Here is a 27,952-nt window from a genome sequence, read left to right as displayed (position 1 = left end):
AAACAACACAACAGTGTCACCTTACAAGTTTTATTTAGAACAAATTAAGGTGGAACGGGAAATCTGAATATGAAACTATAACATCAGGTTTACATTTAACGCAGTGAAAAAATGCGTGTTATTTAAATGTGTAAACATTGAGTTGTGCTGTGTTGTTCAGTTACATGTAAAGGTTTAAATTTAGAGCTCCTTTTAAGTAAGAACAGGAAATCTGACTAAGTTGGCTAACAAAAAGTCTTGTGCTTTAATGTAGTATACAACAGCATTTTAGGTGGAACATGAAAATCTACTCTCTCAGTTCACCAGTTGCCACACAGCTGTGAGCGAAGCAGGAATTTACTTGACGAAGTGTGTTAAAGAATAGAAAGACATATTCCTCTCGCCATCATCAGCAGGGGAGGGAGTAACTGACCCAGGAGAGCACTTCTAGGATAATGGTCAGTTCACCGTTGTGAAATCTTTCAATAGAACTTGATCAAAAAGTCAGTCCAGTGTTGATTCTGGTCTTGTCTCATTTGTTTTAGTGGCCATTTTGCAGAAGAATGCATTTTTTTCCTCTCAACTGACCTGTAAACAATTCTGAAAAGGGTGCAAACAGCCCTCCATTCACTGCTTCCTCAGTGAAGTCCACCGTTTTTAGGAACCGCCAGGGCTGGGTACAAACACCTGCATTTTTTCCAGGACCCAAACACAATGGGTATCTGACAAGCTTAAGGAAATGTTGCTAATTTAAGATTTGTGTACCTACTGTTGCTACCTTTGTCCAGCTACACTAGTCCAGAGTATGCCATTTGGTGAGAATTGTCTGCTAGCATTTTCAAAACTTTTTTCAAAGTACATTACAAAAGCATAAAAAAATTAACTGCAAACAAATGATACACTTTTCCAGCTTTTTTCTAGCATTGACCATTAAAAATGCAGTTTTAATCACATCTTAGAATGAACACACTTGAATATTTAATATTTTTATTGATGGCAATTACCCATGGTTTTATTTATCACTCGTCCAGTAATAATTATCATGGCTTTAAAATTAAGTTGATGTCCTTATAATCCAAAGTCACCCTAGTCCATTTAAACAAGAAATAGAAAAATATATACTTAACACTTTTTACAACACTGCTTTTGGTCCAAACAAAAGTGGATCAGAAATGCCAATACAGCTATAAGTCTTCAAAGAATCCCCAATTTGCATTTAAGGTTATTTTTTAAATGGATTTGGGCAACTTTGAAATAAGGGCTTTACATAATAAATTCTAAAAGACAAAATTTGAACGAAAAAGTTGGTTTAACACACAAAAACTTCACAGATTAAAAAAAGTTACTATTTACAATTTTAATAATATTCAAAGGCCAATTGAGAGAGAGAGAGAGAGAGAGAGAGAGAGAGAGAATGATGATGAACAAAAAGGTGGCAGAGTATAAGAAGGGGAAAAATCCAGAATGAAGGGGAATGGGTAGACTTAAAGGGAATACAAGATGAACTAGAGCTTTACAGAGGACCTCTGGAGAAGTGTTCTGGGGCTACTTTCAATTTCACCCACCAAATCTCCACAGTGCATGGGTGCGGCCCACACCACCCTGCCCTTTCCTTAAGCACATTCATTTGCCTTTCATATCAGACATAGACCAACACAGTTCAGCATGTACAAAGAAACCACATACACACATCAATCTGCGCACCAAAAAAAAAACAAAAAAAAGAAAAAAAAAAAAAAAAAAAACACCCAAACGCTTCATGTTCAATGAAACACTCACCTCTGTACGTACAGCAACTAGCCCACATCTCTGCATTCGCAGTTTAACCTGATCGCCCAAGCAAAACCTACTTTCTCAATTCCCTAAATTTTTTGCATGTTTTTCCTTACAAAAATTCATGCGCAAATCCTGCCAACAATGCAGATGTTGGAAATATTTATATATATACACGCACACACACACACGCACACACACCCCTTTCCTGCTTGTGGTAAGGTTTTTGCTTGATTGTATTATTTTGCATTTTAGAGTCTGTTAGGTTCTGTCAATGGACCAGGGCTTTACAGTCTACTACTGATCATCAACAGTAAATTAAATCTCCTTGCACAAAGAGCCCTCAGAATGCCATGTTCAGAATACTAGATACTTCAGCGTTTGTTCAGAGATGAGGCAGCCCATGTCAATTCCAGCTTTACTTCCGACGACGAACAGCAGTTTTGATCTTACGGCCAGTAATGGCATGTTGTCCAGTGGGTGTTGCACTAAAAGAACTCTTTGCTGACCTGTAGAGAAAGAGAGAAAACTTCAACATGTTCTTAACTTGGGAAATATCTGTTATAAGGGTGTGCTCCTTCACATTTTTCCTAAGGCATAAAAAGGCAGTAATGTTCCGTACCCAATATTGAAAGCTGGGGGCTGTGTGAAGTTGAAACTTCCTCCAGGTGCCACAGGCTGGCCAGACATCGCTGGTGATGATGAAGAATTAGCTGCATTTACTGACCCTCCAAAAGTAAACACACCACTGCTTCCAGCTGGTGTCCCAAAACCACTGGCTCCTCCAAACTGAAACCCTCCTAGGTAAACGACAACACAGAAAGATGTGTGTGCATTACTGCAACATTTGATTTTGCTTCAGCACAATGTAGATTTTAAAAAAAGATCTTGTGCATTATTTTTGAAAGTGATACATATCACACATGAAAGTACAGAGGAAAGCAAAAATCAAAACCAGTGCATGCTACAGAGTATCCAATGTGAAGTAATAGTATTGTTCTTCACCTTGGCCAGCAGGGGCACTAGAAGATCCAAAAACAGTGGAGTTAGACTGTTGGCCAAACACAGGTGCAGCACTGGGTTTGGCTCCAAAGGCAGGAGCTGGTGAGGCTGTTGCAGAGAACGAGGGTGCAGCTGTTCCAAACGCTGGAGTACTGGTCTGGGACGAACCTTGTCCAAAGGAAGGTGTCTGTCCAGAGCCGAAGGCAGCGGAAGAATTGGCAGGGGTGAAAACAAATGGAGATGGAGCAGCAGATGGTGGTGGAGGAGCTGAAAGATGGAAATTAGTTGTTTATTTGGGGGTTTAAATAAAAAAAAAAAAAAAAAAAAAAAAAAAAAAAAAACCCCACACACCAAAAAGAATAAGGCAAAATGCAATATGCATAAGCTGAGCTCAAAACTCACCAGCAGATGCTGGCGTAGAGGCCGCTGCAGTTCCAAAAGAGAAGCTGGGATTGGATGCTGAGCCAAAGAGGAATGGCTGGGCTGGAGCAGGGGCAACTGGAAGGGCTGTTGAGGCTGTCTGGCTTTCTTGTTGCTGTCCAAACAGGAAGGCCTTTGCAGGAGGAGCATCAGAGGAAGAGTTCTGGCCAAAGATGAAGGTGCTTGATGGAGCAGGGGTGGCAGCCACTGTTGAGCTACTTAGAGTTCCAAAGAGGCTTGGAGCAGGGCTAGAGGAGGCAGGTGTGCTGGATGAACTGGTCATAATGCCAAATGCAGACTTTGGTGCAGATGTGTCTGTGTAAGAAATAAGATTTGAAGACAGCCATACAAGTTATTGTAAGCATTAACCACAGTTCCGACAACTTTGAAAAATTAAATCTACAAAATTGCCCACCCAAGCAGATTCTGGAGATCTATTGCTCCACTATGGAGTGAGATCACTGTCTTTTATGCGAAAGCGCAAAAAACAAAAATGTGCTGGCTTGCTGAAGCTCTGCACTCGTTTTATTTTCAGTCCACGTTTGTTGTTCCTCGCTTCTGAAATTTGTGCTCGCTTCTCAAACATCTCAATCACCCTCACTACATTCACATTCATGCACACAAAACTCTGTCATGTTAAATACCTCAAAGGTGGCCCACAAGCTTTGCCTGTGAAAATAAAGGCAATGGATATAATTCAATTTTATTATCAATTTAATTTAATTGTATTATTAAATTTTGAGCCCATGATTTTGAGATCATATTGAGCCCTGCTCAATTGATTGTGCAAGAATATTAGATTTTTATATGTATTAACAGAATAATTACATGACAAGTGCCAACATACAGTGTTAATGTAATTACAACAGCATAGGTTTTAAAAGGTGTAAAAAGTGACATCTGTTAGCCAGGTGCACAAAGCACTTCAAGGTTTTACCATCTGATAGCACTAATGTGCACTGTGTCATGAAGCTTTGAGTAATGAACCATTTTCAGATGATGGTGGCATCACTAGTAATCAGCTACCAGGTCTTGAATCTGACATATTTCCTGTTAAAACTGAAGCAAGCACAAATTTCAGAAGCGAGGAAAAAACTGAAACACACACTGAAAAGTGAAACGATGCATCCTGTAAAATATGTACAGTATATAATACTTGGTTGAGGCTCAGTTTGCATAAATTACTGCATCATGGCATGGAGATGATCAGCCTGTGGCACTGCTGAAGTGTCATGGAAGCCCAGGTTGCTTTGTTAGTGGCCTTCAGCCCAGCTGAATTGTTGGGTCTGGGGTCTCATCTTCCTCTTGACAACACCCCATAAAATCTCTATGGAGTTTAAGTCAAGTGAGTTTGCTAATCAATTAAGCAAAGCTATATGGTGGTTATTAAACCAGGTATTGGTACTTTTGGCAGTGTGGACAGCTGCCAAGTCCTGCAGGAAAATGAAATCCACATCAAGCTTGTTAGCAGAGGGAATCATTAAGTGCTCTACAATTTCCTGGTAGACGGCTGCGCTGACTTTGAACTTGATAAAACACAGTGGACCAACACCAGCAGATAACATGGCTCCCCAAACCATCATTGATTGTAGAAATGTCAAACAAGCCTCAAGCAGCTTGGATTGTGTGCCTCTCCACTCTTCCTACAGACTCTGGGACCTTGATTTCCAAATGAAATGCAAAATTTACTTTCACCAGAAAACAAGATTTGAACCATTGAGCAACAGCCTTTTTCTCCTTGGTCCAGGTAAGACGCTTCTGGCATTGTCTCTGGGTCATGAGTGGCTTGACAAAAGAAATGCGACAGCTGTAGCCCATGTCTCAGATACACCTGTATGTGGTGGAGCTTATCAAATGACTGCCATCAGTCTTCCCCATGTTTGTGTAGCCTACTATTTCAGCCTAAGAGACCATTTTAAAGGCTTAGGAAACCTTTGCAGGTGTTGTGTTGACAATTCTAATTTTGAGATAATGACTTTTGGGTTTTCATTGGCCGTAAGGTATAATCATCAACATTAAAAGAAATAAACGCTTGAAATAGATCACTTTGTTTAGTTATTGAGATGCATCTGTACATGTGTGTATGACTCACCTGTTGTATTTTGCCCAAAGCCAAATGCTGGCTTAGTGGTTTCTGTGGGCTCAACTGGTTTTCCAAACGTAAAGGAAGGTTTAGACGATTCTTTTGTGGGATCTGGTTTGTTGAAAGGAAAACCCAAAGATGGTGCTGGTTTTTCAGGCTCCTTGGTTGCGTTGAACATGAATCCAGTTAAGGGCATTGACATATCTTTCTTCTCATCTGGTTTACAAAATGTAAAATTGGAGGTTGCCAAAGCAGGTTCCTTTGCAGCTTGGTCACCAAATGATGGCACAGATGCAGTAGGTTCCACCACTGATGGCTTGCCAAAAACAGGGATGGTATTGGTCACTGCTGTGGAGGCAGTTGAAACAGCTTCTGTTGAAGCTTCATCTTTCTCAGTTTTCGCTGTGGGTGCTGAGAAACTGAATGATAAACTTGACCCTGTCTTCTCATCAGGTTTTGACAATCCAAAAGAAAAGCCCCCAGATGAAGTTATTGTAGATGTGCTAGTGGCTCCAGAACTAGTGACACTGCTGTTTCCACCAAACTTAAATCCAGCATTGGAATTCTGTGACTCACTATTTTTCTCTCCACTTGACACAGAAGCAGAGCCTGTTCCAAATTTGAAGCCATCAGAAGTTCCACTAAATTTGAATCCTCCTGAGGAATTTGTGTCTGTGGAAGCAGATTCCGTTGAGAATTTGAAACCTCCAGATGTTTCAGATGATGCTCCAAATTTGAAGCCTGTAGAATTTGAGGTGGAGTCTGAGGAGCTGCTATTCATTTGAATGCCCCCAAAATTGGAGTCGGAAAATGTGCCATCAAATTTCAGTCCACTGGAGCTTGTATTTGAAGAACTTGTACCAAATGTGAAATTAGATGAGCCTGACGCTGCATTAGAAGACTGAGTGCCAAAAGATGGAACAAAACCTGAAATATAGCATGGACAGAGTTAGTTGAGAAGACTTCATGAAGAGAATTTGAACATAAAACAATACGTACAATTAAACATCTATATTTTAATACTACAGTTTTATCTTGGGAAACTGGTACATCAAATTTAAAATGAAAAAGGTCATTTAAAATGCAAGTGAAACTTGACATATAGAAGCAATATCCAAGGGCCTTAACATAAAATGAAAAAATTAAGTGAACGTATACATTTAAATAATTTTAATCTAATTTTAATGCATAGTAGATAATTCACAATATGTATAAACGTGACTTGCCACCTACCTTTGGATTCTACTTTTGTACCAGGTTTAACTGACTGGCAGGCCACACACTGCTTGTCTTCAGCCTTATTCTGAACCATGCAAACATCACACTCCCAGCTTCCTTCAGGCTTCTTAAATTTGTCTCCAAATCCTAACAGGGGTGTGGTACTCTCTGTTTTGGTAGAAGGTGTTGCAGATGAAGGTGCTGCAGCTGCAGTCCCTGTATATTTTAAAAGAGAACAATTAGCATGTAATGAAAATCTAATCTCTTATTAAACTTTGCTATCCTACAAGCATTCCTTAATAATCAAGAGTTTTTTCAGGTTGTTTCTAAATTTTAATGTCTCGTATCCTCACCTGGTTTAGCGCTCTGACAAGCTACACACTTAATGTCCTGTGCTTTGTTCTGAACCATGCAGACATCACAATCCCATGCCCCCTCTGGCTTCTTAAACTTGTCTCCAAAACCAAGAGTTCCAGATGTGGTTAATGTGGAAGTAGAAATTGTGGCTGAAGAGGAGGGAGAAACACTGACAATGGACACTTCAGATGCAGGTGGCAGAGTCAGGGTAGGTTTTACTCCTGTCCCAGGTTTTGATGTGTCACAAGCTATACACTTAACAACATCCGGTTTGTTCTGCACTAAGCAAGTATCACATTCCCAGCTTCCAGGCGGAGGTGCAAACAATGTAGCAAGACTAGAAGCAGAAGATTTTGCAGGTTTACTGTCTAATTTGGAGGATGATTCTGTGTTGGGCTGTGGGGCCTGGCAAGCTATACACATTTTGTTTGAGGGTTTGTTCTGCAGTAAACATTTGTCACAGTTCCACGATCCTGGTGCAGGTTTGAACTTTTCCCCAAAACCAGAAGGAGGGGATGAGATCAAGCCCTCACTGGCAGGCCGCAAAGTTTCATCTGAGACAGTGGAATTCTGGGCGTTGGAAGCAAACCCTGGAAATAAGAACAGACATTATGAATACTTAAAATGAGACCCTTAAAAGGGTAAGGTTTACAAATACTGACATTTTTCTTCATAATTAAATAAATAAATTGAAATAACTACCTGGACCTCTGAGGATATCCAGAACACTGCCTTGCTTCAAGGTCTTGGCAGGTTTGAAAGGTCCTTCAAAGTCTTCTTTGCCTTCACTGGTACCTGCTTTTACTGTAACACATTTTGCAGTCAGTCAGATGAAGAGGAGAAAAAAATGTAAGAATAATAATAGCAATAAACGTGCACTCAACAAACCAATTCTGTGGTCTCTTTAGTTTAAATTGTGAGCAGAATAGAAATGATAAATGAATATACATTATGCATGGTACTTTTCCAATGCATGGAACCTACACTGTATTCCAGCCAAGTTGAGCAGGTACTAAATTGTGGCATGTAAACCCTACAGAGACCTGTCAATCACCACAAAATATAGAGCTCCACCACAAACCCGCTGCTTGTAAAATCTCTGAAGTTACAGTAGGTTTCATGTTTAATTTTATCCGACTGACGTAGCAGCTCGTAATACTATCTTGAGACGTTTTGAAGAGATCTAACACCTCACTGGGCTGACAGCTCACGAAACAAGCACATGCAACAAGAAAAACACTTCACGGGAGAGCTCTGCTAGTAAAAAGCGGCAAGCTAAAAAGCAAGCCAAGCCAAGTCGATCCCACGCATTGGAAAAGCGCCATTAGATGCTTTAGTACCAGAAACCAGGTGTTATTTTAACCCTCTGGAGTCTGACGCCTTTCAGCCACGTCGGAGGTGATCCGACACGCCTTGATATTTTAACAAATTTCACCTACCTAAAAAAGTTTGTTCCCAAAAAGCTACACATGCTAATATTCAGCACAAACACAGCAACAATGTGAGAGAAGTATACATGTCTGTTTTTTGTTTACATTTTTATTTAGAGCTCTGAACTCTGTAGACAAGGGTGTTATTTACACACTGGTGTTTACAGCCTTTTGATATTTTAATTAGTTTTTCTTCCATTTTGCTATGAATCTGATTTGATACTCTATTTCCCTATACCTGTGGCTCACACACAACTATTAATGAGATAGGTGTTAAACACAGGTAAGACATCCCATCCCCACTGTCAAAGAAACAAAAACTCCCTGAGTTGTGTTAATGTTTTGGCGCAAGTTCTGATTTATCCCACCGGCTGGAGTGCTGACTCCAGAGGGTTAAATTCTTCATGTCTACCAGAGGCAGTGTCCTCTCAGCTCACTATTTAAATTAAATAAAAAATTAAACAATTAGCTTACCTGCAACTGTGGTTGGAACAGATTTCCCATTTGACACAGAAGAAACAGTTTTCAGAGTGGGTGCACTGAAGGTAAATTCCGACTGCAGAAGAAGAGAGTAACAACTAAGTGTGTATTTCATTCATTGGAGATTATTTTTCTGCTTATTAGCATGTTAAATGCATGAGTGTCTCTTTTATGCTGAACATCATCTATCTATCTACATAGCTCACTATTATGACTTTTTCACAAAGAAAATGGTAAATGTAGACTTACAGATGGAGAAAAAGATGGTGGACTGGCAGCTGTTGCCTTGACAATAGGAGAAGAGAAAGTAAAGGGGACATCAGGAGCTGGGGACACTGGATTTGCTTCCTGTATTTAAAAAAATAAATAAACATAGTATGTAATTATTTCAGACACTGTGTGTGTGTGTGTGTGTGTATGTATATATATATATATAAAAAAAAAAAAAAAAGAGAGTCGATTGCTCTAAGACTGCAAGGGAAGCTCAGCTTCCCCTAAAATATCAAAAAATAAATTATCAAATATATACTGTTGTGTGTACATGTCATTGAATAAATATGCACTACAACGCGCTCAACTTTTGTTCAGAATCAGTTTGTTATCACTGGTAAAGACGCGGCTTTCCTCTCAGTCATTCCCACAGCTTGACAGTGTTTTAAAAAGTGTGGACGCTGAGCGTCGAAAGAGCTCAATAGCGAAGCAGCGAAACAAGACGAGCCATTGGATAAATGCTGGGCTTTGTCCCGCCCATCGGACGCTCAGCATCTCTGGGGGTCTATGGGGCAGTGGGCTGGCCTCGGCTGGCCCGGATGCTCAGCTTCTGCATGATGATTGGATGATCTGTCTGAGGCTGAATCCCTTTTTGATTGACAGCGAAATGAGCGAATCAGCGATCCTTTGGGGTAAAGACCCGTGGGAGCATTACATTTTCATTCTGTTCTGAGATGAACCGGAAACTTTCTGGATCCTCTTAGCGGCATTTTCTTTGTTAAAATCGACTAGTGACAAACCGAGCTTCTATTTCTGGTGGGGTTTTTTGTAGCTGCTTGTTATTGGAGACTGACTTCTATCACTCTTTCTGACCAGCCTGTGCTGCTGAGCCCTTCCACCGTCACAAAGCACTCACAGGCGGACACACTTCACATGGGCCAAGGCCGTTTAAGAAGCCATTGAGAGGACACTAGTCAAGTCCCTGGAAAAGACGCCTTGTTGGTACGACAGGGTCACAGATCATTTTCTTGAAAAGGAAAAGGAGGGTAGAATATATGTATAAATAAACCAACACTAAGATGTAGGCCGAAATAGAGCTTCCCCTCCTTGAAAAACCAGCATCCGCCACTGATGGATATATTTTTATTTATTTATTTTTTTTTTCCTAAAAGACAGAAAGTCAGAAAATGTGTTTGGTAGACTATGTATTTTCTGTAACAATGCTCCTTGGCAATTATAATCATAGACAAGATTTAAAATATCCTATGCCAATCCATTAGAGCTTCACATAGGGCCCTTCACACTCTTCCTACTTGCAGCCACAAAATTCCTGTTGAATCCTACTAAGGTTGCTGTGGCCATTTATGGTCTTATCAGCAACCTGCTGTCCTTAACAACTATGTTTACTCATTGAACCCAGCCCATGAGTACACAAACCACCCACTGTATCACTAGCTCTTCACAAGGGTCATCAGGTAGGCACCTCCTCTTGTTGGTGTTTCGCTGGATTAAGCCCATGAGACCTCCAGAAGGCACAACCGTGAAGTCTGGTGTCCCAGACCCACCTGGCCTCCCTGGTGACTAAGGCTGTACCCTAGCCCCACTGGCACCATTAATGCATGCTCAGTGCCACCAGTTCCATGTGAACTTCACACGGTACATTTCCAATCTCCAAATTGAAGGCCAAATTCCATAAAACACGGGATGTCAGAGACAGGTCGTGATGTGGCGTCCCAAGACGATGACAACCCAACAAGATCGTTTCCTCACCGTGACAGCACTTAGGTACCATAGGCCGCTACAGATTTGCAGTCAAGGTTTGCAGGCCGATTTGGCCAACAGCTCTCTGCCGAGACAATCCGGAACAGACTGCACCCAGTGAATTACCGGTCGCATTGGGCTGCCAGGAGGCCTGCCATGACTGCCCTTCACCATGAGGCCCATTTGCGCTGGTCAGCAACACGTGCAGTGGAACCTGAACATGTGAAAGCACGAGTCCAGATTCTGCCTACGGCAGTTGGATCGTAGAATCAAAGTGTGAAGATGATGTGGAGAATGCTATGCTGATAGCATTCTTCGTTGACAGAGTAACATCTTTTGGTGGAGGCAGTATGATGGTGTAGGGCAGCATCTACCTCACTGGAAAAACTAGGCCCGACATCACTGGAGGCTATTTCAATGCAGAGAGATATCGGGATGAAAATCTGCAACCAGTGGCAATCCCATATGAAAAAGCTTGCCCCCACAGAACGAGGTTTATTAGAGACTACCTCCAGAATTTGGGAGTGGAGAGGATGGAATGGCCTGCCAGCTCCTGACCTCAACCCCATTGAACACTTGCAGTATCAGCTTGGGCGTGCTGCTCATGCCAGAGTGACCAACACAACCACATTGGCTAACTTGTGACAAAAGCTGGTTGAAGAATGGGATGCCATCCCACAGCATTGTGTGACCAGGCTGGTGACGAGCATGAGGAGGTGGTGCCAGGCTGTGTATGGTTCTTCCACACACTACTGACGCTCCTGTTTGTTAAATTAATGAATTGTTAATTTGCCAATATGTCTTGTTTCTTTCAACTTCAATCATCCAGTCCACCAAACGAGTCAATAGCAGAATAAGCTATTTGGCTTTGGCAGAGAGGATTTGGCAAATTTTTCATGGGCACAACCCACATACTCAGCTCTACTGCTTATTCCAGAAATACATTTTTCGTTACTAAATGTGGCACCATTTAAAAGGGAAATTAACAGGCTTTCCAATAGTATAAGGCTTATTGCCAAGAAGCATTGTTACAACAAAGAAATAAGAAAAAAATTTGCCAAACAAATTTCTACACAAAATGTCCTTACTTTTTGAACCAAGTTTATATACACATACAAACAAAAGAATAATTTCTTTTTTTAAAGACAAGAAAACTGAACATAGTTATTAAAAATTATATTTACTCTACATTAAATGTCATTCTTTAAGGGGCATACAGCAGGTTATTGCATTCAGTCTTACCTTGCTAAGTACAGTTTTGTCATTGACACAAGTCAACGTTTTACTGCTGGGGGTGAGTGTGGAGGTAGGGGGTGGAGAAGAGAAGCTGAAGGTAGGTAGAGTGAAGTTACTTATTGGGAGAGAGATGGCAGGTAGATCTGGCACTTCAGAAACCTGGTCAAATAAAACAGTCAATATAGATTATGCATTCAACACAAACTTGCTTGCACACATTGCATGTACATTATTAATACTATCCTAGATACTGCTGCTGTTCATAAATCTCCAAATAGTAACAGTTAATGGATGTCAACACAAAGATTTTATTCCTAGCAATACTGGAGCATTTATATTGGTCCAGTCATCATGAAATATTCACACAATGTAAAAGAAAGCTGCTGGGTTCAAATGATATAGTTAACTAAAAATCCACCATAAAAATGATACATGTTTCTCACTGGAAAGCAAAAATATATTATACGCTGCACTTTTGGTAGATACTAACTGCATTTCATTGCCTTGAGCAAAGATAAAGTTAAATCTATTTATAAATATTGACAGTAGTAGTAAAACTTAAAAGAAACTTACTTCATCTTCAGGTCTTTTAGATGAAGGTCGGACACTCCTCTCCCTCTTCATCTTACCTCCTCCTGCACCTGCGTTGCTTGTTGCAGGTGTGCTGGACAGTGGGTGCAACAGATTACTCGCGCTGCGGAGACCCAAACAAATTTCATAGATTGCAAGCATAAAACAGAAGCTGATATAAGGTGTGCACATAATTCACTGCTCGGTGATTCATAATAATGTTATTACAAAAAATGGAAAATACCAATCTTGATCTCACCTTGCTGGAGGTGCCAATACAGAATCTGGTGTATGTAGAGATTTTCTGACAGACTAAAAAAGAGGGTAAAGGGGTAATCAGAAAACACTCAATTTACACACCCAAATCTAGAAAGGTAGAGACATTTAGTAATATCCAATAAAAATCTGACACCAGCAACCTTGGAGTGAGTAGCTTGTAAGTCTTGTATCAAGCAAACATGAGTGAAAAAAATCCACTCACAAAGATGCAATAGTTTGTTATACAATGACTTATTACAAACTTTTGGAAACTTTATATCTAAAAAAAAAAATTAAGCTGGTCTACCAAGACATTAGAAATATTTTCTTTGTACTTTAAGTTAAATAAGTATACAGTGATCCCTCGTTTTTCGTCGGGGATGCGTTCCAAGACCACCAGCGAAAAACTAATTTCCACGAATTAGAGGAAAGATATTTTTATGTATTTAACGAGTATTTGGACTTTTAAAACCCTCCCTGTGCTGTTAACAACCCACCCTTTGCATTAAACAGTCATTCTATAATGTTTTTCAGCTGGAACTACATGTGATATACTACCAGTTTCTTTAATAGAGTAATTCCTAAGCTGTGATTTAGCGCAAGTAAATTTCACTCGGATGTGGATATGAATAATACATGTACTGTACATGGGAAATACTTGTAAATGATATATCTTGTCACCTACAGGCCTAGTCTAATACATGTAAATAAAAATAAAAAAAAAAAAACTTTTTTTCAAGCGAATTGAGAAGAAAGAAAAACTAGAATCAAATCTAGCTACTTTCTATACAAACCTTAACTAATTTATATTAGGTAATTGATAGCACAACTCGTTAGAGGACCGGGACTGACCATGAGCGGGAGACACGTCTCTCGCCGCAGCTCCTCTGCTTCCAGAGATGGAGCAACGGGAGACACGTGTCTCTCTCTCTCCCTCACCACAGTTCCTTGGCTCCCAGAGACAGAGCAGCACAGTCAGTCCACGCAGATCAGAATGAGCTGCAAATGTGCAAACAGTGTTGCCAAAGACGCGTTTGCTTCTTTTTACGTTTAATATACTCCTGTTAATGATCCCCTAAACCAAGTAAACAATTTATTGTACATTATTGTAATGGCTAAACGTCACATATTACGTCACACTTAAGTGGATACAGTCCTGGACACAGGCCATAGAATGCTGTGGGTCCAAAACACAAAAGTCTCCCAATGACAGATGATACTTAGGCAGTCATGCCACTGAATATTCCAACGCAGGGTTTAAATCCCCCTTATGGGACTATACTAATTAATTTGTAAAAGGTTTAAAAGAGCTGGAGCTACCACAATGGCTTCCACGCCATCATAAGGGACTTGCTTTCCCAATCTCAAACTTAAAATTACATAAGGGATTGTCAAAGATTCTTTTTACAATTTAACGTGGTCAAGTTGTTCCCTGTCATCCCAAAGATACAAAGGGGCTACAATGATCCTGTCTGATTGGTGAAATTACACAAAATGACAACAAATGGCATAGTTTAAGAAAAACATGCAGCACATACCGTGTCTTTTTCCACAACTCTGCTTACTGACCCAGGAGTGAGTGATGGTCGGAAAGACATAGACCGGTTGCCCACCACAGCTGCAGCAGCTGGTATTACCAGTTTCTGTACAGGTGGAACAGCAGGCTCCAGCTGTCAAGCAATAAATAATCTTAAACAAGAAATATGCAGAAATACAGGAAGCTAACAAAAAATGCTAAGTGTTTTAAATATTTCTGTGACACAGAGCAGAACAGTGATCATTTGAGAAAATATTGGTACATAATAAAAAAATAATATCAGTGACCAGTATTAGGCAAATACGGCACTGTATTCAGAACATTTTGAATACAATGCCAAAATGGACAAAGTTCTTAAGCTCCTAGAAAGTATCTACTGATGGGGAATAGTAATTTATTGTTGGGGAATAGTAAGCAGCTGTTCCAGCTGCCTATAACTAGCAACTTGAGCTTGGCAACTTTCACCATAGTTAAAATGCTTAGTTGCTCATTGCCAGAGCATTAGCCAGCTGCTTTAAAATTGTATAGCGCTTTCTTATATTGTGTTCCTTTTTTTTTTTTTTAACTGCTAGTCCAGTTACTTCTACAAATCTAGCTAAACACAACACAACACTACTCCCTCATGCAAGCACTTTCCTCACAATGTTTGGCAACATGAGACACTTACCTTTTTCTTCTTAGGCTGGAAAGGAGTAAGCTCTAGATCGGTGTGATTCAAAGACTAGAATTGGGAGGGGGGGAGGGAAGAGCCCTTTAAAACAAACATTCAAGAATGACTGAAGAACAGAGCTTAAACTATCAGTTAGATTACTCACAGTGGATAAAGGAGAAGAAACTGCTGATGGAATTCTTTTTGCATCCTGAAAGCATCAAAAAAGAGTGAATAAGTTAATGTACTATCAAAACATGCTTTTTTCTTGAACTACCACAAGTGGTGTGTGTGTGTATGTATGTATGTGTATACACCCAGTTGAACTGGGACGGCATTTAAAAATATCCACAATAATTTGAACATGTATATGTAATGTTACTTATACCACACGGCAAGCTAAGACCAATGAGTACAATAAACAGATGTAAACACTAAACTGGAGGAGATACTGAAACAGAGCCAATTTACTTACAGCAAGAGGGCTGGACATACGCTCTAGGGACTGCAGGATGCGTCTTGCTGTTGCACTGGTCACTCCACAAGGCTGAGCTCCTGCAGGCTTGGCTTTTATCTGTCTTCTCAGTGGAGCCTGATAAGGGGTACCAGGCCGTGCACGAGCTGTTCTTGCAGCTGCAGCACCACCATATGTTGTTTTCCCTGGGTAGAAAGGTGATTCACCCAGCTGACTGGAGTTCAGCACAGAACTGTTTATCGCTGACTAAAGAAAAAAAAATAAAAAAGAAACACTGATTTCATGACCACCAAACAATACAAGCATGTTGCATAGAATACTTTCTTTAAAGATATTAAAATGTGATTGCCACGTGACCTGCCCAGGTCTCCTTAAGGTTCACAGAGAAACTAGTCCTCTTGTAAGCAGCTGTAACTATAAATCACTTGAGGGCCTTGAATGAATATATATTCATATCAGTTGCAATTTTGCATCTTTTCCCTAGTCACTTGTGGGTGTTTATGCTCAAGGCATCATTTCATTTCCATGGTTTCACCAACGACAAAAAAAAAAAAACCCACAGCAGTCCCACATGTCAGTTGTGTTCCAGAAATTCCAGAAGTCCTAGAAATTGTTTTTACCTAAACTGTTAAGTTCAGATTTATCCATATCCCTTTTCTGTAATCAATGACAAAGACCTTATTTGCCATCATGGCAAACAAACTGTCCTTATAATTGCTAACAAGCTTTTGGCATGTCCCCACCAGGATTTTGGACCAGTCCTCTTTGCAATTATCTCCTGTTCTGAGGTTGGAAGGCTTCTTTGCCATTATTTTTGCCTGTAGTTTCTCCACAGATTCTCCTCTCTTGCCCAAAAACAAAGGAATTGAATTGCTCAAATTTGATCAAATGTTAATGACATCTCTAGCACACTGTCTTACAATCTCTTTGCATTTCCAGGCAGAAAAAACATGCATACATAGATACACATACATACACCTCAAATAATAATTCACCATAAACAAACATTTGGCATGGCAATGAATAATTTAATTGTATATGGTCACCATGCTCAACCATTTGACAGTTCATTTAATGCACTTATGCATTAGCTAAATTTTTCATCTCATCATTTAAATTCAATTGTATTAAACCATTAGGGCCACTTACAGATGAGGAAGTTCCAAAGACTGACAGATTGAAGGCTGGCTTCTTGAGACTGGTTTGGGCTGGCTGAGATCCAGAGTGTGTGCGTTCTGTCTCTGGGGACCAGAGTAGTGGTGCAGTCTTTGAGGTGGGTACATCTAGGGGATGTAGAAGAGCTTTTTATTAAGCGTTATCCAAGCCAAAATTGTCTTGAAAAGGAGCAGTCTATAATACACCAGCAAGCATTTAAAATGGCTACTGCAGACCAAATTTAAAACGCTGGAAAGAGTTGTCTGGAAATTATGCCATACCTTTATCAGATGCACGTGACGAAAACCCACTGGTGGTAGAGATATTGTCATCCTCATGCTGAGAATTGGAGTCTTTAATCTCCTTCACCAGAGAAAAGTTGGAGGCTACTACAAATGGGCTTGCCAGAAAGGTTGCTGTGGATGTGGAGGGTTGGGAGAAGACAGAGTTAGAGCCCCCTAGTGCATGGGAGCCATCCTGGGAGGGGACGTGCAAATGGGAGCGATTGAGGGGTGGTCGAGACAAAACATCCTGGAAGTTCAGTGATGCTCTGCTTGTAGAGGGTTCTGGAAATGTGTGGGAGAAAATTTTTTAAATTCATCCATAGGAAAATAGTCATCATATGTATTACATGTGTTAGTCAAACATGAAGAACCTGTTCAGATATACAATCACATCAAAAATGCAAGGATCGCTACATTAAGATTTTCACCCAGCTTCTCTACTTCTTATAAAAGTATTAAAAAAAGCATACATTTTCACCCCAGATTAAGCTGAAGGAAGAAGGAAAAAAAATTATATACATTTGACTGCCCCTTTAATTTGCAATTAAAAATATATATAGCCCTGCACCTACAAATGCAAATTAGCCTGTACTGAATAACGAGTGCTTAAAGACCTTTAACTGTTGGGATTTAGTTAACTGAAACAAAACAAGAAAGTTTCCGACTGAAATAATTGAAAAAAAATTATAAAACTTAGAATTAAATCAAATATGGAATGTGGCAGTCTTCTTTATCAGAAATTTGAGGCAAGTAAATAATGGGAAAATTATGAAAAGAATATATGAATAGTTAAAGAATCTGGATAGAAAACTCAAGGTTTATAAAACTACTGAAGCATTCTGATTGAATACATAAATGTGTCAATTCCATCATTTTTACCAGGGGTTGCAGAAAACATTCTTACCTGCATTACTGGTACTAGGTTCAGGGGAACTGTGCCCATCTCTGAGTGCATTTTCCTCATTGCCATTGGGAGGAGGGGCTATGTTATTCTGCTCCACCTCTACTTTGGTTTCTCCACCATCAGTTAACTCTCCATTGTTGAAGTACTTCTGTAGCCAGGAGGGGACGATGCTTTTTACTGTGTCTGTCACTCGACTGATCAGACCTGGTTGCTGCAGAAAAATAGACACAATGATTAGCTTCATATAGCATAACACAAAATTTTACTGACAACTGACACAATAGTAATAATGGTTTAATGCAATAGCAAAAACTAGAAATCTTCCACATTGTAAACTCAATGGACATAATTTTGTCTATATTGCTTATATCAATTATTTTATTCTGTTGTGTCCCCTTTGAGTGTTCTTGTATTGTCCCTTTAAAACCACACTACCAAGCTGTAGTCACGTGATTCTGCCCCTATGTGCCACTTGGAGCTTGGATGCAACCTAAGCAACCATGGAGGGTGACAAAGCGACTCATGCATCTGTGGTTTGGACACGCTGTGTTTTGACTATAATTAAGACAATGGTGCTCAAAAAACAAGAACAAGAAGCTTGAAGCAAAATCAGAAAAATATCCCATATTTAACACTGGAGCATATTTACAGTACAAGCCTCGTCACTGAACCATGAGAGTCAAAACTACAAAAACAAAATCATTCATTCATTAATAGTAATCATGGCAAAATTGATTTGCGCTCATATCGCCCAGCACTAGCAAAACTAATGTGTAAATTGTTCACAAAACACGTTTTTCTGTAAAAAGCCAGATTCAATGTGTTCATATCCTCAAAATATTATGTACAACAAACATGTAAAACTGCACTTGAAAATGCATTAAATGTGCATAATGCCTGAAAGATGCTGAAAGTGTCATCTAACATGACTCTACCTTAATTCAAAGCAATTAAAAAAGGGTTCAAACGGCCAATTACAACCTGTTAAGCAGAGATAATGGGTAACTGTTTGCTAAATTATTATGCTACTGATCAGTCAGTTACTTATTTCAATGCAAAATAGTGTTAGGCCTGTAGAACCAGCATGTGTAAATGGCTGCTATTAGATTTAACAGACAGAGCTCTGCACAGAGAATTTTAGCATGTTTGGGGATAATACAGGTTTTTTAACTGAGCAATGATTTGCTCAATGGTTAAAGATCCATTCTTTTGTATTTTTGCAACATTTTAGAGCCAGCTTTAAAAAATCAAGCAGATCCCATGTTTTTCCTGTACCTATGCAGGTGCTGTCCTTGCTTGGCTCCCTGGACACAAATGTCAGGCAGGAATATTTACACCTCCAATCATCCAAGGATCATTCCAGAAATTTTAAACTAGGTTTATACCTGACACACAGTAACTGAGACCAGGGTGTGCACACCAAAATTAGGAAACCACAGCTAGGGACGGATATTGGTTCCAATATTAACAAAATTAGCTGGATCAGGTATCGGATAAATAGGCAGATCCATGAGACCGATATTTTGAATTGCACTAAAAGTCTTTGTCTGATGTCAGTGCCGGATCAGAGCACGCTGGCATCTGTCTGGTGACTGCCACTGTCTCACTTGTGCCTTGTTTTTTGTTCAGTTATTGTGTTTAATTTATGTTTGTCTGTGTGGGGACCTGAGTGGACTGGTTTCTCTGTTGTTGGCTTGGGGGTTAGCTGTTTGCTATCTCTGATGCTACTTCTGCAACTTCCTGCCTCTCTTTGCCATTTCTCTCAGCTGGGACTATTGATTGGAGAAACCTGCTGTAATTTTCTGCGATTCATGTTCTACTCTCCTTGCTGTTGGCTGTGGTTATATTGACTGAGGGAGTTTGTCACATTTTGCCACTGCTTGCGGACAGCGGTTTGCTAACACTGGACACTATTCACTTTCACTTTATTTTTGTGTGGTTTTGCTATGTGTTTTGATGTTCTTTGTACTGTGTATTATTATTGTAAGCACTTTAGGTTTTTGAAAAGCTGTAAATAAATTAAAATGTATTATTAATTATTTGCATGCTTACAGTGTTTGATTACTGATTTTATATGACCAAGGTCTTTGTTTATTCTCAGGTCCAGTTGCTAGGATTTATTTTGGATTTCTGTTCACTAAATATTTAAAAATAAGATTGATTACTGTTTGTGTTTGATAAAACAAAGTTACTTATTTCCATTTTGGCTGACGCATTATATTTATTTTCATCTATTTTAAGAATTTTGACTCTGGTCAAACTAAAAAGGTCCTGCACAACTGATAATTTCAGTGACAAATAGCATTTCAGTATGTGTGTTAATTTGTTAAATTTTTTTTTTATTTTCGTTAGTAAACTTTAAGTCAATTTTTATGCATCAATCTCTCCCATAAGGTTGGATAATGTGTTTTTTTTTTATTCAATAAATGGTATAGGATATCAATAAGCAATGTATCGGAACTGAAAAAGTCGGATCGGTGCATCCCTAACCACAGTGAGCCTCGATTACACCTCTGAGGTTTTATAACTTGCTTTACATAAAATGAATGTTTTTAATGGGGATGTCTACGATTGTGAGGAAATATTTCTCTCTGGTTTGTTTACATTCAGAAGCTCTGCGTCTTGAGGTGGTGCAGTATGTTTGAGGAGAAAAACTACTAATCAATGTGGCTGAAGTATGACTTGTCTAAGTTTTTATTCACTGCCTGAACTACCACAGAAACTCATTTGTAATCAAAGTTGTTTAGTTTTGTAGCATTTTCAGTAATGCAGTTAGCCATCTCCCAAATATTTGGAGACACTTCCAACTTACAGGTTCATCTCAATAAAACTCTATAGAGTTTAGGTCAGGTGAGTTTGCTGGCCAATCAAGCACAGTGACACGGATGTTATTAAACCAGGCATTGGTATGTTTGTCAGTGAGGACAGGAAGTACTGAAAAATGAAATCTGCATCTCCATAAAGCCTGTCAGCAGAGAGAAGCATGAAGTGCTCTACACTGACCAACACCAGCAGATGACATGGCTCCCCAAACCATCACTGATTGTAGAAACTTCACACTAGACTCAAGCCGCTTGGATTGTGTGCCTCTCCACTCTTCCTTCAGACTCTGGGACCTTGATTTCCAAATGAAATGCGAAATTTACTTTCATCTGAAAACAAGACTTTGGACACTGAGCAACAGTCCAGTCTTTTTCTCCTCGGCCCAGGTAAGACGTTTGTGGCATTGTCTCTGTGTCATCGGTGTCTTGACACAAGAAATGCGACAGTTGTAGGACATGTCCTGGATACATCTGTGTGTGCCAGCTCTTGAAGCACTGACTCAAGCAGCAGTCCACTCCTTGTGAATCTCCAATAAAAATGTTTATGGCCTTTTCTTGACAATCCTTTCAAGGCTGTGGTCATTGCTGTTTATTGTGCACCTTTTTACCACACATTTTCCTTCCGCTGAACTTTCAATTAATATGCTTGGACAAAGCAAGGTGGTGTCAATGAGATCTGTCAAGTCAGCAGTCTTCCCCACATTGGTGTAGCCTACTATACCAGACTAAGGGACCATTTTTAGAGGCTTAGGTTTTGTGCTGAATATTCTAATTTTCTGAGATAATGACTTTTGGGTTTTCATTGGCTGTAATCCATATTCAACATTAAAAAAAACAAACACTTGAAACATATCACTGTTTCTAATGCATCTATATACAAGTTTCACTTTTTGAACTGAATAACTGAAATACTGTATAACTTCTGATGATATTCTAATGTATTGAGATGCACCTGTAAGTAATAGAAAGCAGCAAAAATAAGCCAATATTACCCACCTATGTAGCATAAATAGAGGAATATGCTCATCACGTTTCAATCACTCATTTTCAATCACTCATTCTCTGTTGACTAAAAAAAATTAAAGAAAACCCTGACAGATGTCTTTTCTCTGCCATAAGCAGAGAACGAGAAAGCCTAGCATACTGGACTAAGATGGTTTTATTTTAATTCATTTACTGACACTGGGACTTTGTAAACACATTACACTTGTTTCAAGTGCTCAAACTAATTGGAGAATTAGCAAATGGGGAAATATTTTCTGAAGTTATATAAAGATACACAAAATAGCAGTTTGTGTTGTTTAATGCCTCAGCAATGTACAGTTAAAAAGTCCAACATTTACACTCCACAGCTAACACACGAAGAGAAAAGAGATAGAATCTAGCTATGAACATCACAGTAAAATTAATTACAGCTTTTGTTGAAAAACACATTTTATTTGTCTTTTGTTTATGTATAGAGGGCCTACAAATCAGTACAACCTAAAGATGACATCCTAAACCACACCCAGTAACAAAAGCTGCCCTGCTAGCTTACTATGCTTCCCCTGAGGCTTCAAATCGCTAACTTTTTACAGACCCAATGCAACCTCGAGGCCTATGAAGTGAATGAATTTGAGTGAGCAGCAGTTCTCTACTGAAAGGGGCCATGGGACAGGAGGCAATAAGCATGCTCTTGGTCTTTTGTTCCCCCATGGAGCACCATGGTCTGGATTAGGGGTGGGTGATATGACCCTAAAATTATATCACAATATTTCAGTGTGTTTTGGCAATAACAATTTTTGGCGATATAAACAACACACTGAAAAACACTTATAATTTCAAGAACACACTAATGGAACACAAATGATATATTTATATTAAATGAAATATTTTTATATATATAATTTAATATAGATAATTTATTAAAAAGTAATTTTACTACAAATGTAAGAGTTATAAATAATCAAACATAAGTGAAACAAGAAATCAGTCAACATTTGCTTATTTTATAAACAGTAATTTACTAAGATTCTGATTTTGCATAAAATATAGAAAAGAAATCTACCACACAACCAAAGTACATAAAATGCAGTGTGTGTGTATAAACAGCAAAAGGAAACAATTATACAAACCTAACCTTAAAGCTTCTCAGTAAATAATTAAATAAAAAACAAAGTAGTTGCTGTGCTGAGTCATTGTGCAAACAAGTCAGAATATCATGATATTGATATATTTTTTTTAATTGTCTAAAACAATATGACGATATTGTTGCAAATGATACGATATGGCACAGCCCTAGTCTAGATGCTGAAGTAATGCAGACATAAACCTAGCAGTGTTTGCCAGACTATAGGGGAAGCTAATTTTATTTAGCAAGAAGTGACAACTGGAAAAAATATCTCCCCAACTGAGCAAGACATTTAGGAACCAGTATAAAATATGAAATACCTACTTGCTAAATATTTAGGGGATTTTTCTTGTTCTAATACACCTGAGTCAGCTCATCATTTAGAGCAAACATAGGACTACTCCAAGATGAGGGTTGAAAACTACTGGTTTAAACAACTTGTAATCTACAGCATCTTTGATATTAATTCCTTCTGGCATATAATAAGAAATGCATGCTAATAGGTTTCACTGTGTCAATGCCGTCAAAAATAAATAAATAAATAAAAAGTTAGACAGATTTTAACTAAAGGGTGTGAAATGGAAAGTCCGAAGTTGTCTGAACTCAAACACTTCACAAAAAGCCCTACAGCACTAAACTCCTGCAAAATTGTAGACCGATTTGAAGAAGGTTTTCAAATAATAAAGACAATGTTTGTTGCCTGTTCTGGCATATGTATTTTATTAGAATTCTGAAGAAATTAAGAATTCACAGAAGATGGGGAAAGGTATTTTCCATAATAAATCATATTAAGAGGGCACAGCCATTAAACTAGGCCTGTATGTCTTTACATGCAATCTTTGTATCCATGAGTTGTAGCCCCGTGACCTTTTTTTTGGCATGGACGCCTTATTGGAAATTGATTATCTAGTTTCAGAGAGTAGCTCTACTGCAAAAAGATGATTAATTTCTCTCATACACAACTTTCTGACTTCACTGGGGAAAGTCTTATAACACACAGATGCCCACCACCTCTGTGTCAGGAGGCATAAAAGACCCCACAGCATAGCAATATTGAGGAGAAAAATGCACCCAAAACGTTAGCCACATTAACACTTTCATCTTAGGATGTAATGGACTAATTAGGATCATAATCATCATTATCAGACAATGGTCAGACAAATTATTTTCCTCTTCTGACTGAATCTGAGTAAGTTATTCATACACAGATCATATGCAAGATTCAGTAAGAAATTACAGACACAAGCCACATTTTGTCTCATTTTAGGCTGTTTACATGGAAAATAATCTGATCCTTGCTATATAAGGGTATAATACCACTTTGGAGGATGATTTATCATTTGTGTCTGCCTAAACGATTCCTCTGGTTTGACTTATAATTTAATAATTCATATTTTTTTGTAGTGCTTATTACAACTGATGTCACAATTCTCCTTGTTTGAACATGTGACTTATCAGTGAGAGATGGCTTGTGCACTTGTAATGTGTTTATAATAAATAATTTTTAGTTAATTAAAAGTTTCCCTGTTGGATTAGTGCCTAATAACAGTCTGTATTATTAGTTTTAACATCTGTGACAAGTACTATGCAGGGAGTACGGCGTTACTTTGGGATGCAACCCAAGCTCCTCTACCGAATGATACTGACGAACAAAGCTCTGTTTACAAACTTGAAGCGGATAAAGGGGTCAGGGTCCATGCAAATATTTATTTCATTTTAACATCTAAATGTCTAAACGCATTGAAAAAAATAATAATTAAAATAATAACTATTTATTTATTTTTTTGGAATTGTGTGTTTGAGTAATGTGTAAGTGCCCGATACGGCAGCTACTCTAAACTGTGATGTCAGCTGCAACCTATGGATAAACATTTGATCATATAGATCTGTGTGTCACGCATTACGTCGTACTGCCCTGCTATGTTTCAAATTTTCTACTTTTAATTATAATGTACAAATTTAATTTTTGCTCAAAACAAAATCATCAAAAATAGCTTACAAGTAAATTAATTAAATAATCATTATTAAATATAATGAAATTAAATGTAAAAATTCCACTCTAAATATGTACTGTTCTCATTCATAAGAGAACCTTTAAGGCCTTATTTCCTTTTGAACAACCAACAAACATTATAGGATTTAAAGTGCAAGGGGTAATTACTTCAAGCCCAGCACACAATCATGTTATAAATATCTGAATAATGATCACAGAAATAATTTGCGGTCGCCATAAAAAAAATCCTGCATATTCACACAATTATAGGTACAAAAGACTGATTGTTTCTCCATTAACAGGAATTTATACTCTGGGGCACTGCAAAGGGTCACACTACTCACCTATTAACAAAAATGCTGTGTTACAACATAATTCACTTCATGAAAACAGTATACATGGTGGCACAAGGTCACTGTATACTACTTAAAACTGTAGGGGTTAGTACAGTATGAGAACACTACAGGTGTATACCTCCACATTAAACCACAAATTACACTATACGTATACATTAGGAAGTGACAGCTAAATATTTCTGTTAGAAAAACACCAACCTAAATTAAGTGTAAGATACCATTCTGAAATCTTTACAGCTTGAAATATTCAGCATCAAATCCAATGTTTTAATTTTGAATCAAACAGTGGTAGTTGACAGCCAAGGGACAGAAACTATTATTCATCTAATACACATTTTATGGACTGCAACAAATAAAATATAAAAAATAATCCTGCATTTTTGTTAAATATATTTTTCCCTTTGAATTCTATTTATGTTGTGGTGCTATTATCTGCAAATACATTTTAACATCATTTTCCCACCTACATTTATCGCCAAGAATTAAGTAGGCTGCTTGAGATAATTTTCTAATATATACGTAAATAGTTGTTCTTCTGATTGGCTCTCCTGGGCTGAAATATATAATAAATAGTGAGGTTTTCTATGACCATTTTTGTAGCTTAATCTATACAGATGGAAGGCACATATGGGGAGTTAAGGGTAGCTACATTTCGAAACCAAAAAACATGTTTATATATTAACATTATATGTAGACCAGGATATGGTGTGTTTGTATTTAACTGTATGTTATCGTGGATGGACAAATCTATACAATCTTAATGTTTAAACCTTATAATTAAAGACAGGAACATCCACAATAAAAGAATCACATTTAACTTGCAACGCGCTTAAATAAAATTTAACGCAACTACCGAGATAAATGTCAGTCTACAGCACAGAGGGAACACGACAGTTTATGGATTAGTGTAACATTACAGTCGATAAATGAACTTAAAACTGTGTCGAGTGCAGCTCACAGAGTGAATTTCCGTGTGGCACATGCTGGCAGGAGACCACATGCGTTTCGCAGGACCTCAGACAGCAGGCTAATGTTTAGCTGGATCAACTCACTGTTCCCCGAGGAACACGCCATAACACGCACATACAAGACCTCCCTTTTCTGGTCAAACTGAAAAGAAAACCAAAGCGCGAATGTGCTCGTTTTCCTCAGCTTTGAAATGCATTATTTTCCTTTTCGAATTTTCCGTTCCACACATTTACAGTTCTCATATGCAGCGGCAAACACAATCCTTAGAAGTAGAGCGGAAACTCGAATAATAAGCTAACGAGTGTAACTTCAGAGAATCTCAGCTCTCTTTCCTCTGCGGTACAGAGAGAAAGAGCCAGTCAACATGGTCGACTACAAAGTGCTAACGGTATCTAGCTGTGCTAATGCTATATGTCTGTGTTGAGTTCTCTGTCCATGTGCGGGCCCTGGCCGCCGTCCAACCGGAGACCAGCGCGGAGAGCGGGGAAATCAGCCTCAAACCACTGCACGAAACAACACGGTGAAATTAAACACCCCGAAGACACTCGATGTAAGACTACTTCAATTTAAACAGTGCCTGTTCTAGCCGATATAAGCCCTGCTCCAAATCGCTCCCAAACGTAAAAAGAAAAAATCATCCTAGCTAACTACGTTTCTCTTTTTCTTGTGCAAGAGAAACATTCAAATAAAGTACAAAGCACACATTAACACAAAGTCTGCGATTCCCATATTAAATAAACCCATTAAGATGAACAATGTTTAAATATCGAAATAGCAACGTCTTGCTATTTTCAAAACAAAACAAATAAGGGGGTTTAATCTGAACATAGCGATAGCATGGGATTTACTTGAAAACGCTATTGATTCTCAAACGTGGTTTGAGAAATTAGCTGTTTCTGGAGCCCAAACAAATTATGTTCAACCAAAGGTTAGATATTTGTTGTCGGTATAAAATATTATCAGAAACTGAGTAGGGGCTTTCCAAATGCAAAGAAAGCACATTCTCAGGAAATAACGTTAGTTCTACAGAGCAGTTATCAAGATAGTTTTATCCTTATACAAGCTGGAATAGTTAGATAATACGTATACGTTTTATATATTTCTTTCGTGACATTCAGGAGTATACAATGTAAAGATAGCTAATGGTTTAGTTTTAATTTAAATAAGGCCCTGTTTGTGGTTACTCCAATTTGTTAATGTTAACACATTTGATACGGTGTTATCTTACTTTGACGAAGCTAACCGTTAGCAACCAGTGTAGACAAGCTAACCGCTAGCCGTTAGCAACCTAACATTTCGTTGTGTTAACGATGACCAATTGAACGTAAATCACCGAGATACATAGTTTTCGATGCCACTTTTTCTTCCTCGCCACGCCGTTCCCTCAGTCGCCAGAGAGCGATTGCGAAGAGCTGACAGAGCCGTTAACTTTCTCCATAAACACTGAACTAAAGACTCAGGCCTCGACAAACCGCTAAGTGCGCAGGCCGCGAAATGTCTCTGGAGAGCAACACAAAACCAGCCGCGAAAGGACGCGTCTTAAGTTCGTGTGGACTTCAAAGAACTCGGTTAGTTCCGAGGGAATTGGTGTTTCATTTACCTGTTTGCCTTTAGCGTACGGTTTAGATGCGATGTGATATCTCCTTGTTCTGATTTTCCCTCCTCCTGTGGCCGCCATGGCTGAGCTAAGGAGCGTATGCTGTCGACTGACCGCCGCAGCGCTGTGAGCGCTATACTCTAATATAGCACTACTTACAGCTCCACATAAGCGCTCACACTCCACACACACTCACTGACCGTCATGGCCCGGAGGGTAGTGTACTTTTATATAATACTGCTTTACAACTCTAAGGACACTCGACACTAACCCACTACCGCCGCAGTGCTGAGAGATATATCTTGTAATAAAGTACTCATACAT

The 27,952-nt window shown here is 38.8% G+C and overlaps 1 protein-coding gene across 1 annotated transcript; it reads right to left on the bottom strand.

Annotated features, from left to right (window-relative positions):
- Nucleotides 1–57: 57 nt before the first annotated feature.
- On the bottom strand, nucleotides 58–27,805 carry nup153 (nucleoporin 153). Its single transcript, XM_066674628.1, has 21 exons — nucleotides 27,632–27,805; nucleotides 17,782–17,992; nucleotides 16,875–17,159; nucleotides 16,588–16,721; nucleotides 15,439–15,684; nucleotides 15,130–15,174; nucleotides 14,982–15,035; nucleotides 14,316–14,447; nucleotides 12,779–12,831; nucleotides 12,523–12,643; nucleotides 11,956–12,108; nucleotides 8,992–9,090; nucleotides 8,737–8,818; nucleotides 7,535–7,636; nucleotides 6,829–7,422; nucleotides 6,491–6,691; nucleotides 5,267–6,184; nucleotides 3,157–3,489; nucleotides 2,758–3,021; nucleotides 2,375–2,552; nucleotides 58–2,261 (listed from the first exon to the last, which is right to left on the bottom strand). The coding sequence occupies exons 1-21, from the start codon at nucleotides 27,707–27,709 to the stop codon at nucleotides 2,171–2,173; spliced, it is 4,374 nt and encodes a 1,457-aa protein (XP_066530725.1). The 5' UTR covers nucleotides 27,710–27,805; the 3' UTR covers nucleotides 58–2,170.
- Between the last annotated feature and the right edge of the window lie 147 nt (nucleotides 27,806–27,952).

The sequence above is a fragment of the Hoplias malabaricus genome, chromosome 6 (genome assembly GCF_029633855.1).
Source record: "Hoplias malabaricus isolate fHopMal1 chromosome 6, fHopMal1.hap1, whole genome shotgun sequence".
In the NCBI taxonomy this organism is placed as follows: Eukaryota; Metazoa; Chordata; class Actinopteri; order Characiformes; family Erythrinidae; genus Hoplias; species Hoplias malabaricus.
This window is presented reverse-complemented; position numbering and strand designations above follow the sequence as displayed.

What these genes read in the sequence shown, in the direction of transcription:
- nup153 (XM_066674628.1), bottom strand. Translation starts at nt 27,709, where the DNA reads ATGGCGGCCACAGGAGGAGGGAAAATCAGAACAAGGAGATATCACATC. An exon ending in CTAAAAGACCTGAAGATGAA is followed by an intron (nt 12,109 to 12,522) that starts GTAAGTTTCTTT and finishes TTATTTGACCAG; the next exon opens with GTTTCTGAAGTGCCAGATCT. An exon ending in CACCATCTTTTTCTCCATCT is followed by an intron (nt 8,819 to 8,991) that starts GTAAGTCTACAT and finishes CTTCTTCTGCAG; the next exon opens with TCGGAATTTACCTTCAGTGC.